Raw genomic sequence first — 12,745 nt, 5'->3', positions numbered from 1 at the left:
AACACAGTATTGGTGTTGTTTTTTTACTGTGATACTAACACACTATGTTTCTCTAATACTTGTAATACAGCCTTGTAACACAGTTTTGTTACTGTGCTACTAATAAACTCTCTAGTGGTCTAATCCTTGTATCAATGTATTTTTCTGCAATGAGTGTAATGGAGTAGTGATTTCTGAATTACTTCTCCTTATTTACCCATCTGTGTGGTTCTCTATACCTTGTAACATAGTAATGTTCCTGTGTTTAGGCATCTGTGACACTAACACACACTCTCTGTTTCTCTGTTTATCTAATCCTTGTTACACAGTATTGTTCCTCAGTTTTGATTGCGAGCATTCAGTGGTAGTCAAGGATTACAATGGCTAGACTAAGGTTTCAAATCGTGAGAAAAAAATTTAGGCTCACTTGTATTAGGCTGAATGGGAGAAAAACTCCTAATCTTGTGCTTCTTATAGCTATGAGGAGATGGTGCATCCAGAAGTAGAGGGAAATTCTTCTAGCTTTGCCTGCTCAAGGAGGTTCAGCAGCTCCACCACCAACTACCCCAGCATCAGCACCAGCAGATCCAGCAGCTGATTCACCAGCATCTCCACCAACAGCTCCACTAGGGTTTCCTCCTCCGCGAAAATCTCCTCCACCATCTCCACCAGTAGCTCCACAAGCATCTCAACCATCTACTCCACCAGCATCTCCATCAGATCCTCCATATGCAGTTCCACCAGCAGCTCCACCAGGGTTTCCTCCACTACCATCTCCTCCACCAGCATCTCTACCAGCATCTCCACCACGACCATCTCCTCCACCAGCACCTCCACCAGCTGCTCCACCAAGGTTTCCTCCACGACCATCTCCTCCACCAGCATCTCCACCAGCTGCTCCACCAAGTTTTCCTCCATGACCATATCCTCCCCCAGCATCTCCACCAGCGCCACATGTAGTTCCACCAGCAACTTTAGTTAATCCAACAGCTCCACCAGCACCACCTATTGCAGCAGGAGATTCGTATGATGATGCTATTTTGATAGATGACTTGCCAGATATTGCACCAGATTTAGTTATGCTGTCTTCGGATGATGAAGAAGATGAAGAAATTGTTTTTGAAGAAGAATTTGATGATGACTCGGAAGAAGATGATGAAGTATGAAGAAATGGTTGCTATTTTTTTTATTTTTTGTTGTTTTGGTTGGTTTTTTGAATGAATCATAATGTTTTTGGGTCCCCTATACGTTGTTTATAGTCAGTTTTTTTGTTTATGTGGTGTAAATGTGATCAGGTTAAAGCATTATGATCTGGACTCATGTATCTGTATCAAGTGGGTTTGGTTCCACTTGTTTTTTATTGTAAATAGGTTCTGGCTTTGAGTGGAAGAAGGCAAGTAGGGTCATGATTTCAAATCATTATGCATTTGGGGATCTCTTTAGCTTATGGAATTATGTAATGAAGTATATTTGGGAATGTGCATAGCCTATGGACAGTCAATAGAGAAATGATATTTTTTCTTTTATTTCTTCTATGGAGATAGAAATAAATCATCCAAGTAGAGATCAGCTTTGACCGACATTTTGGCTTGCTGTTTGAATCATAGAGAATTTAGATTTTGTTGCGATTTAAAAACACTCAAATGCTGGGATCTGCTGGTGATTAGATTGATCTTCTTTGCATCAATTTCATTTTTCTTTCGTTTTAAACTATTCAATTAGTGAATTCTGTCTTTCAGTGGATAAAATGGGAAGTAGTTATGATATTTTTTTTTATTTTTTTTATTTGAGGCGCTTCATATCCAATGCAGAATTTGGGAGTTTGGCTCGAATGGAGATTGGATTTCTTTGTTTTCTTGGTGTACACTTAATTCTTTTATCTTTTTATTATTTTTGTTATAACTTTATATTTGAATGTTTATTTATAGTACGGTGACTCTGGAGTGGTTGTTATATGTTGTTCTATTGAAAAGAGAGTTTCAAGCTTTCTACACTTCTAGGGTATTGAGAGAATCTGGAAGGATGAAATTTGATTCGAAGTATGCTCTCACTGGCTCCACTGGGCCAATAGAGCTAGCCGATGTGGTGCTTTTACTGAACTTGAGAAGGTTAAAGATGTTCGAATTTGATTGCAAACTGACCTTTTCTTGAGTGTTTTTTCTATAGGCATTGAATGGACAATAGCCTAATATTGGAACTGTATAGCCATAGTGATTGGCAATGTAGCTATTGGAGTAGTGATTTAGCTATTGTAGGAGCATGAAACAAAGAGTGTGTTTGACTTTCTATTCTAAACGTGGCTCTTGGTATGGTTCGCAACAACATTGACTTTGTGTAGTCATGCAGAATGATACTCCAGATACCATAGTTCAAAATTTGACAAAATGTTTTGGATTTGACACTTGTTGAAATGAAATGGCATATGAATTGAGGGTTCTTCAATGTTTCGATTTTTACACTGTAACAGACCATATTTCAGTGTCATTTTGGTGGTATATTTCAACCAAACTGATAATAATGCTACTAATACCACACATCTTTTCCTCCTCTGTCCCCACTCTTGTAGTTTTTTCTTTGAGCCCACAACCATTATTTCTATAAGAATAAGAGAGGTACAGTAAACCCCCCTCCCCCCCCAATTGTTTTGTTAAACACATACATAACAATGGGTAAAAAATTTGTCATGCACTACACTAAATCCAAATTTGGGGCTTCTACAAGCTTTGTAAATTCTGAGATTAATCAACCAAAATTCCAAAATCTGCAGTTAAAGCAGAATATATGAACTAAAAGTAAAAAAGGAGTACAACTAAATCTTCTGCATGGTATGTGAACCATTTTGTCCAGAATAAAATATTGATTACATTCAATAGGATATAAGAAAAAAACAGTAAGGGCCTCTAAACTTTTCAGTGTCATCTCCCTCTGTAACATGAACTGCTGAGATCACCACACCAATCCGGACAATCTAGAGGACTTCAATGTCTTGCTTGAATTCACCACACCAATTCTGACCACTGCATCATTCAAATTATTTTATTATTAGAAAAAAAATGAATAATATACTAATACTTGTACAAGGTATTGATATGTTTGTTGACTATAGGCTATTGTGGTTCTTACAGAAATATTATAGTAGACTTTTGGTGGTAGTGAAGCTAAGAAAAGAGTGAGATCGAAAGACTTGCATATTATATCCATTACTAAGGCGGTGGCAAAAAATAAAGAGAAAACACAATGATGATATGGGTCAACATACATTACAAAACATTTCCTTCGTTTGTTATAGGAGGAAATCTCGATGACTAATCCGTTTGTCTGCCTATCTTTCCCCTTCTATTAACCAAAAAATGAGTAAAATTTAACAGCACCTGCAAGATAAAATGGTACATATATGTAGTTAAAATATAAAAAACAACGGGACAGAATATACATATAAACCATAAAAACGGGATGACATAGTAACATGATTTCACATGTTAGAAATCAACAACTGCAATGAACTCAATATCACAAATACTTAACAAAATATGTAGGACAACTCACCATAATCAAACAAAAATATTGGTCGAAGGACAACAACAGTGTCACAAAAAATTGGAAGGCTCTGCATGACAATCAAGGGTTGAGTAGATACGGAGGTGATGTTTTAACAAAACAAACAACAAAGATTAAATCTAACCTAAATGTTTTACCATTCAAATCTATTTATAAAGATTGGTTGTGTCCTTGTCTATTATCCCCCAAGTTAACTATTTGCTCGGATCGATTGTTGTCTTGTGTATTATCCCCCAATCTCTCTATTTGGAAGGATAGGTTGCTACCTTGTGTATTATCCACCAAGGTCCCTAATTACGAAGCCACGTTGCTGCCTTGTGTATTATCACTCCTAATCTCCAATGTGTTACCTTAAAAATACGATGTATATAACACTATTAACAATATAAATATAAAGTTCAAAGAAATTTACATTTACCGAGACAAGAAAAAGAATTATCATAGGACTATTTTGAATGTTGTGCCCTGTACCGCCACAACCAGAACAATGGCAAGGCCTTCGGTTAGTGACTATTTCAATGCCAGACCATTGACGTTGTACATTCGGTCTCCCCCTTTTTATCGTGGTATGTAATGGTTCATTTACTCTTCGTCTGACTATAGATAAAGGATCCAGATTACAACTCAAACTAGGCACAGTTGCTTGCAATCTCTGTACCTGCACTAAACCTTTTTTCAATATAGTTAAAGCAACTTGAAACCTCTCTGCAGAAAGAGAACCTTCTCTTGCAAATATATTGACAAGGTCTTGTAAAAGCCATATTGGTTGTTGTGTCTGTCCTTCAGATGACCCTCCCACACATCCAGATGAGGTGTTACTATATCGGACAACTTTGGTCCACTTATGCATGATATACCTCTCCGGAATATGGGTTCTGTCTGTTATCACATATATCTTAAATATATGTCTGCACAGCATACCTTTGTTATTGAATAAGTTACATCCACAAAATGTGATATCAGCCTGCTGATTATCCAACACATATTGAACATCATTCTCTCGTTCCCTATCCATCTTAAACACCTTGTATCTCTTCTCTATAATTTCATCATTACATTGATTCGCTTGTAGACCTAAAGTAGCGTACCACTCTACAGAGAAAACTTTGAACACCTTATTGGTATAAACGTTAGTGGCTTGTTGCTCAATTTTGTGACCTGTAGCACAAGTAGGGACTGAGGTGATGCAGATAGCATCTTCCTTGGCTTCTTTTCCTCTTCTTTTCAAGACAGCCTCTTCGTATTGAGTAACAAATTCATTTAGAGGTGTTACTGATGTGAAGAAACCCTTAAAATACTTATTCATTGACTCTCCCCTCTGTGTGGTATGCATTCCAGCAAAAAAAGTGTTACGAAAATAACAAGGCACCCAACGTTCACGTATCCTGACTTGCTTCTTTAGCCACCTATGTTCTTGTAAATTAAATCTATATAGCATGCTCTCTCAATGCTCCTCAAATTCATGTACTATATTAGAACCATAAATACAACTCCTATAAACTGCATTCAAATCAGGATATTTTTTGTATAGTGGTCTCATGTGTTATATCTTATGTTTCTCCTAATGCCATCCACATAGCCTATGAACTATCAATGGCAACACATCTTGATTGCTCTCATTATTCCTAGTCTTGATCAGTAAAGATTGCTTTTGGATGAATATTATGCATAGTGTGAAGCCATGTCCTAAATAGCCATATAAATGATTCCTTTGTCTCATCAACTATTAGGCCACAATCAAAAAGTGTACATTGTATGTAATGATTAACACCAGTAAAAGGAGCAAATGAAAATTTATATATATTTTTTTATATGTCGTGTCAAACACGATAACATCACCAAAAGTCTTGTATTGTTCCCGTGCTCTACTCTCCACCCAAAAAAATCCAGTAAATTATTCATCTTCATTGACACGAACATCATAAAAAAAAACCCTGGATCTGATGCCATTTTACTCTCCAAATAGTTAATTGCTTGTTGATAGTCTACCCCTATGCTTTTTCTTCGCTTTGCCCTTAATATGTTCATACAGAATTCATCATTTATACCAGCAAACTGCTCACCCCCAGCAAAATCATTTACAACTCTCGTCATTTGTGCAGGTGGTATCCCACCCTTATGCAGTCGTTGTACAAGATTAACTGTACTATTATGCCTTTTCTGATGTGATCTAAGTCTGAAAGCCTCATTCTTGTCCACCAAAATATGGTTGTGATCCTTTTCAAATTTATCCACCACCCATACTTCATTACTACTCTTGATCTTCATTAAAGTCCCACAGTTACTTTTCTTTGACACACGCGGCTGGTAATCCACCTTTCTCCGTTTGTCTATTATTTTCTCACCCTGATTTGAACAGACAAAGTATCATGATACTACGTGTTTATCTAACTTTGAGTGATCAGCCCTGTATTTCCGAATTGAAAACCCCATCTCCTTGACATAACTGTTATAATGTTGATATGCCTCATCATCAGTCGAAAATACCATGCCAATAGTAGGGTCCAAATCAATATCATTGCTACTCATTACTGGCGTTTTCTCTTCCCCATCTAACCTCAAATCCACTGTTTCTTCTTCATTAATCTCATCTACTAAATCAGTGTCAGAACTTGTGTTGTAATCATCACTATCTTCACTTTCAAAATTATCCACAACTCACTCCATTTAGTGTATTGTCACTTTCAATAAGATTCTCATCATTTAATACATCACTAAACCCTATTTCATTTATATCCGACACATAATTTTCCCCATAAAAAATTCATTGTATATATCCGCTAATTCATTCATGTCCATTTTGGCATATCAAATGGATGATCTTGCAATGTGTAACCATGTGTAGGAACATGAAGATACCAAACTTATTTAATAAAACATCGATTCTAATAATAAAGATAGTATCCCTTTCAGCAAAAAAATCAGAAGTTCTAATTTGAATTGGAACATGAACAGAACAAATGGATATTTCATCAAAAAAACTTATTGGAACATTAAGATAAGTAGACTAATAGAGCCAAAACATGTTGTAACTAACTATTTAAGATATTACATAACTTCTGGGTTTGGATTGGTCTTCAACAGGTTAAAAAATGTAGAGAGGTACAGTACAAGTTGAAAACAACGAGGATAAAGGTCAGAGAATTTGAAAATAGGTAATAGGAATTGTTTCATATTAGTTGGTTTGGGTTTGGATTGGTCTTGGACAGGTTGTGTAGTATGGAGTTTGATCATGATTTAGCTTGGTATGGATAGGTCTTCAGGTGTAGATATTTTGAAATGGTTGATTGAATTGACTGTGTTTGGTATGCATTCCAAGAATGCATTTTATGTCGATTTCGCATTCCCAGTTAATGGTGGCTGGTGCTTAGGAGAAACTATTGGCCCTATAGTTCTCTTTCAATAGTTTCATCTCAGATTGGTTGACACAGCATAACTACCTTAAATAAAAAAAAAAGCTTCGAGTGTATATCTTTAGTTGTTGATTTAGTTTCTTCAAAGCATCAATAAGTTTTTGTGTACTGTATCTATTTTTTGCTAAAGATCAGCAAATGAATGGAATTAAAAAGAAAATAAGGTACACAGGAAAAGAGTCCAAGCATACCCGGACAGATACAAGCACAAAGTAGGGGCTAAAGAACCCTACCCACACCACCTCTAACTAAGCCAAATCAGCTAACAAAATCTATACTTATGCCGCCCCAGGGCATCATCTAACAGCCGCCCATTTAAAGAGGGGGGGAGGATAGAATTCCAATAAGCGGTACAAGCACTCTTGGTCGAGGATTTGGCCAAGAAATCCGTTACATGATTAGCCTCGCGAAAACAATGACTAATCTTCCAATCAATTGAGTTCAAGAAGGGCCAGGTCGAGAGGCACATCTGACGTACCTGCCAGGGGATAAGACCACCTTTAAAAGCCATCCAGACTGCCGCAGAATTGCACTCGATCCACAGCTGAGAGACAGCCTTCTCCATGGCAAGGTAAATCCCATACAGAATAGCCCAAAATTCGGCCAAAAAATTCAAGGAGATCCCCAAATAGATGCCAAATGCCCCAATTGGAACAGCCTGATCATCTTACAAAATACCTCCAGCTCCAGCCCTGCCTGGATTGCCCAAGGAACACCCATCCGAGTTCAACTTAACCTAGCCTTCAGGTGGTCTACACCACCACACTTCCCTAACCACTTGTGCAGGCCGAGAAATCATGGGAATATGAAGCGAACGGGCACAGATCAGATCCTGTTGGTTAAGGACCGGCCTCTTGAAAGAAGTTGAAATGTCCTTAATGGAATTGATAAGAGCATGGAAAGAAGCTGCCCGAGACCTCTCCCTTGCCTCAAACAATCTGCCATTACGCTCCCCCCTGATTAAGAATGGGATTAGAACCACCCCAACAGACCAAGCATTAGGCAACGAAACCACCTTAGCTTTTAAGTCCCACCACGATACAAGCTCCTCAAAGGAAGACACAGCCGGCCAATGCATACCAAAAAATCCCAAGAAAAACTTCCATAGAGACACTGCGAACTCACAACTTAAAAATAAATGAGAAAGAGACTCAGAATCACAACGACAAAGAGCACACTTGGAAGCAAGATGACTAATGCAAACTCAATCAATTTGGATAACTATAAATTCTCCTTTTGGTGGTGTTAGGAGGTCAATCTCACTCAAGTTGATTCAGTCTAAGTTGAACCATAACCCTCTCTCTTCCTTCTCTTGCAAAGCCTTCAGGAGTAAGATATATAGAAGAACTGTCATCACTGGGCCAAGTTAAAGAAAAGAATAGAAAAAGACATCAACATATATAACAGTGACTAATAGAGATGAGTTGTCATGTATGATGGTAGGTGAAATCATAGCCACCTAGAGCTCACATGGCATCTTCTACATAATAAAAACAACAAATCATGTACAAGTGATTATTGGTATGGATTGCCTAGGGTTTAGGGAATAATTACTAAATTAACCTATTCCAATGTCAATTCAAACAACCATATGAACATATAAGTATCTGGTCTAACAAAATGGTTAAATTCGACCATTCAAATTGATTTCAAATAAAACAAAACCATCAATTGGCACTACAATTAGAGATTTCCTTTGTTCCTTTGTACGACCAACAAATGAGTACAGAAACAACCATTCTTTTTACAGATTAGAAGTTTAAGCTAAATGATTCAGAACTTAAATGGAAGACAGAATTAAAAATACCTAGAGTGGAGGATTGGGATAAGAGAATAATAAGAAATCCTTGCAAATTGGTTCTGGTGAGACAAATCCCGATGGTAAACCCCTCTGTCTGCCTATCTTCCTCTTCTATTAACAAAAAATAGGTAAACTTTAGCACCACCTGCAATATAAAATTGTCACACCCCAAACCACCCCTTGGGAGGATTTAGGCAAGTGATCGGATATCCCACGACATCCTCCAATCCCCAAGGATCAAGAAGCATTTAATATAACTCACAAACACACACACCCATAACAATCGATAAAAGAGATACAGAGTGTTGCGGAAGCTAAAGCTTATCATTAGACATTCAAAATAAATAGTACATTGTTTATTGCTCTATTTCACCCATTGATTATGCAGTCAATACTTTTCTAACCAATAACTTTATAAAATACAAAAGAGGGCTACACATCAAGAGCCCAAGCAAGCTACACAAGACAAGGGGGATGGTTTAGTACATCCTATCTACCCAAAGAGAGTCCCTAAAAGGTTAGATTAGTATGCTGCCCTTCCCTTAAGGAACGTCCTCAAGGGCCACCCTGGTCACCCGCACAAGAGGGATAACCTCCCTCGGGGTGTAAACCCAAAAGATCGTAATCACCATCCTCCTCCTTAGTGAAATGAGTCTCCCAGCCATTGAGATGTTCACCTGCAGTATTATCTAAGAAAAAGAAATATACAAGAGTGTGAACTCCACCGAGCCCGTGAATGAAACATAACCACGCATGCATATGCAAGCACAACCAAATGAATCCTATATAAATGAGGTTCTTTATTATTATTAAGCCACCTAGCATGCAAAACTAAGGCAGGTAAAAGTGCTACCACAATCCCCAATACATGTATCCCTGGTGCGGGCTTTTAACTCCTTCCCGCGATACACCCATTGAGTTGTTGGAGAAGACCAGTCGGCTCCAGCATCCCTTCCCAAGGTCAGCCCAACCAGGCCTCTAGGTTGCCACTGTGCTACCATCAGCCCTATTGATTGGTGGGCCTACCGACCGAACAATGTCTTCTTGAGACATTGGCCTCGTACTTCTCTGTGCTACCACCACGTCCTAATGACCATGATGGGTCAACTGACCGAGCAATACCTTTTAGGACATTGGCCTCACACTTTTGTGGTATCCAATACCTAAACCCCTGTTGGCAAGGGTTCCTAGCGCCGGTGATGATTTCCTAGTCATATGCATTCTATATGACATAGTATGAGTCGGGTGGTGTAAATCGTATCCCATTCTACGGGCTACCACATGCCTCATTTTCAAGCCGGCTACGACATCTAATCTAGCAATTCCACATATAAGCATTATCATCCATTTCCAATGTCCATCAGATACGATTCAGAATTTAAATAAGAATATAAAATAAAAGTAATTAACGATAGTAAATATTGTTGTTGTTGTTGTCATGACCCATCAGTCATGTTACACCTACACTCATGGTGTAATTCCACTCACCTTGGTCTGATCCTACTGGTCCAGCTGTTTGTTCAAATCCTAAAGTAATAAATTAGAATGTGTTATTTTAATTATTCAAAACTATTTTGGATAACCTAGTGTTGGTCTAGGTTCACTGGTCTGACTCGGTGCTCAGTTTGACATCACTTGGAATTCTCTAGGCCTTGCACTGGGCTTTAGGCCTATGTCCGGGTGCATCATCCGGAGAATGTGGCTTAGGGTCAATATAGTATTTTACCACTGTAGTACATGGTTCTAGGTCACAATAGTCTTACAACATAGTCCTTAGGTCAGCAGTGCTGCAGGACCAACACAGACAAGGTTTCCAAGCCCTGCAGGGCCCACTTGGGTACCTAAGGTGTATATAATTATGGACAGATGTGAGGAGGGGTATTTTGATCATTTTTCACCTCCTTACACTGTTTATAGTCCATATCTGGAGGTCTCCAAATTCGGATTTGCAAAACAGTCCACTTTAATTCTCTGGGTGATGTCTCTGGATGATGTGTTCATCGCCCAGTGCATCACCTAGAGAATGCTTAGAACGTGAATAGGTTCATTTTCTTGGGTTTTGCACCATAGGCAGTGCCTTGATCAACCCCACATGCATGTTAGGTCATTGTGGACCTCATGGGGAGTGGTTTACACTGGTCCACTTGGATCTTAACACGGGCCCACCACTTGGCAGCCAGGAGCTGCCTAGACAGCCCAGTGAATAGTAACCCAGCTGTGTTTCTGTATATGGGCATGGATTGTGCTGCATGCAAGGGAAGATTCACATGTATAATCATGGTAGTATGCTGTCCCTACCAAGATCCAGGCAAGGTCTAGCCCGTATGCACAGATCCAAGGCCAAACTGCCAGATCTGGGTGCAATAAGGCAGTGCAGCCAAGCACAGGGACTGATTTCAGTCCCAAGCAAATAACAGCAGTACAAATATATGAAAAACACTCAGATCTTCTATGCAATCCATTTGCATGTTAGATCTGAGGCAGCGCATGGCAGCCCCCAGCTGTTTTGAGCTGCCCATGACCAGAAATACCTCCAAACTGTAGAGATCTAGAGGAATAGCTAGAGAACTGGTAGAGGCAGTATATAGGTATGATTTTATACCTAGACCAGGTCTGTATATGCTGCTGAAACCGATCTGGAGGCAGGGGTAAGCTTCCTCTTCTCCTCCTTCCTTTCCTTCTCCTTCCTTTCTTCTTCTTCTCCTTCTCTTTTCCCTTTCTTTCTTTCTCTCTTTTTCCTCTCTAATACTAGGAACAGGAGGGAAAACGAAATAAGGGCTAGGCCCTCCTATTTATAGACTTTAAAGTACTAGAGTCTATTTGGCCCAAGCTGTCCAAAGGTCAAAATGCATTTTTAGGCTAATTCTCCCTCATTTTAGCCACATAGGTGGGGTCCACTGGGGTCCAAGGGTATGTGATGGTTCCCTAGACTCCCTTCAACCTATGGGGGGTGTTCATGGCCAATATGGGTGATCCCCACACATCTGTAGATTAAAATACTGCATTTTTCCACTCTGGGTGATGTCTCTGGGTGATGTGTGCATCGCCCAGAGAATTCATTTGCAGAATTTATTTGGATTGAAATGAAATTTCAGTTCATTTAGAGACATAATTGGATCATAGTTCCTTCTAAGAAAATGAACCACTATGAATCTAGTTTCTAGAAAAACTAGAATCAAAGAAAATGAAGATTAGATTATGAAGTTATTTTATTTTTATTATGCAAAGGTCAACCTGTCAAGACAGCAGGATCCGATTTTGACAGCAACTTGAGTTGAACTTTTAACTAACTTAGAGACATAAATAGGTAATGGTGTCTTCTAACAAAATGTATCCTTATAAGTCTAGTTTCTAAAAAAATTAGAACCAAGACAAATGGAGTTTGGGTGGTTGAGTTATATAATTTTAACTAAGAGAAGGTCAATCTGTAAATTAGCAGAATTTATCATTTATGTTGGGATTGAAAATGTATGTATGGAATTGGGTTCTCATCATCAAATCAATCACGCAAATTGATGTTTGGGTTTAAAAATGCCTTATGATGAGGATCGTCATTTAGTTTAGCCTAGAACTAGGATTAAGTCCAAGGGTCCTAGAATCAAGGGATGGTACCGTCCTCAGGCTGTACATTATGCAGTGGGCTGTACAACTACAAAGGTCTACAATCCATCTTTTGACAGGTATGTAGGAGGTCATCCTTGGGGTTTGTCCATTAAATTCAATCGCTAGAGTGACACTCCACCCCCTATCCTTCATTCAAATCCCCAGCCAGTCAGGGGCGGGTTTGACATTTCTCCCCACCTTACAAAAATTTCATCCTCGAAATTTTCTTACCATGTAGCTCGAAGAGTTGGGGATACTTTTCCTGCATTTCCTCTTTGTGTTTCCATGATGCCTCCTCACGTCCCACATTCTCTTCGGGTTTCACTTGACAGGTCATGGCGGCAATGAGCCCAAGTGGTTCCTAGCCAAGACATGAGTTGAGTCCGGAAGG

General features: G+C 38.9%; 1 protein-coding gene across 1 annotated transcript; it reads right to left on the bottom strand.

Moving 5' to 3' along the window:
* Positions 1-511: 511 nt before the first annotated feature.
* Positions 512-12,691, bottom strand: LOC122672191 (keratin, type II cytoskeletal 1-like). The gene is made up of 6 exons (XM_043869688.1): positions 12,586-12,691; positions 6,025-6,170; positions 5,586-5,883; positions 4,196-4,809; positions 673-1,120; positions 512-630 (listed from the first exon to the last, which is right to left on the bottom strand). The coding sequence occupies exons 1-6, from the start codon at positions 12,689-12,691 to the stop codon at positions 512-514; spliced, it is 1,731 nt and encodes a 576-aa protein (XP_043725623.1).
* Positions 12,692-12,745: the final 54 nt, after the last annotated feature.

Source organism: Telopea speciosissima, chromosome 8 (assembly GCF_018873765.1).
Source record: "Telopea speciosissima isolate NSW1024214 ecotype Mountain lineage chromosome 8, Tspe_v1, whole genome shotgun sequence".
NCBI classification, from domain to species: Eukaryota; Viridiplantae; Streptophyta; class Magnoliopsida; order Proteales; family Proteaceae; genus Telopea; species Telopea speciosissima.
Note: the sequence above shows the minus strand (reverse complement) of the source record. Positions and strands in the feature narration are given on the sequence as shown.

What these genes read in the sequence shown, in the direction of transcription:
- LOC122672191 (XM_043869688.1), bottom strand. Translation starts at nt 12,691, where the DNA reads ATGACCTGTCAAGTGAAACCCGAAGAGAATGTGGGACGTGAGGAGGCA. An exon ending in TGGGGGTGAGCAGTTTGCTG is followed by an intron (nt 4,810 to 5,585) that starts GTATAAATGATG and finishes TCTTCACATCAG; the next exon opens with TAACACCTCTAAATGAATTT. An exon ending in AGATGCTGGTGGAGTAGATG is followed by an intron (nt 631 to 672) that starts GTTGAGATGCTT and finishes ATGGTGGAGGAG; the next exon opens with ATTTTCGCGGAGGAGGAAAC.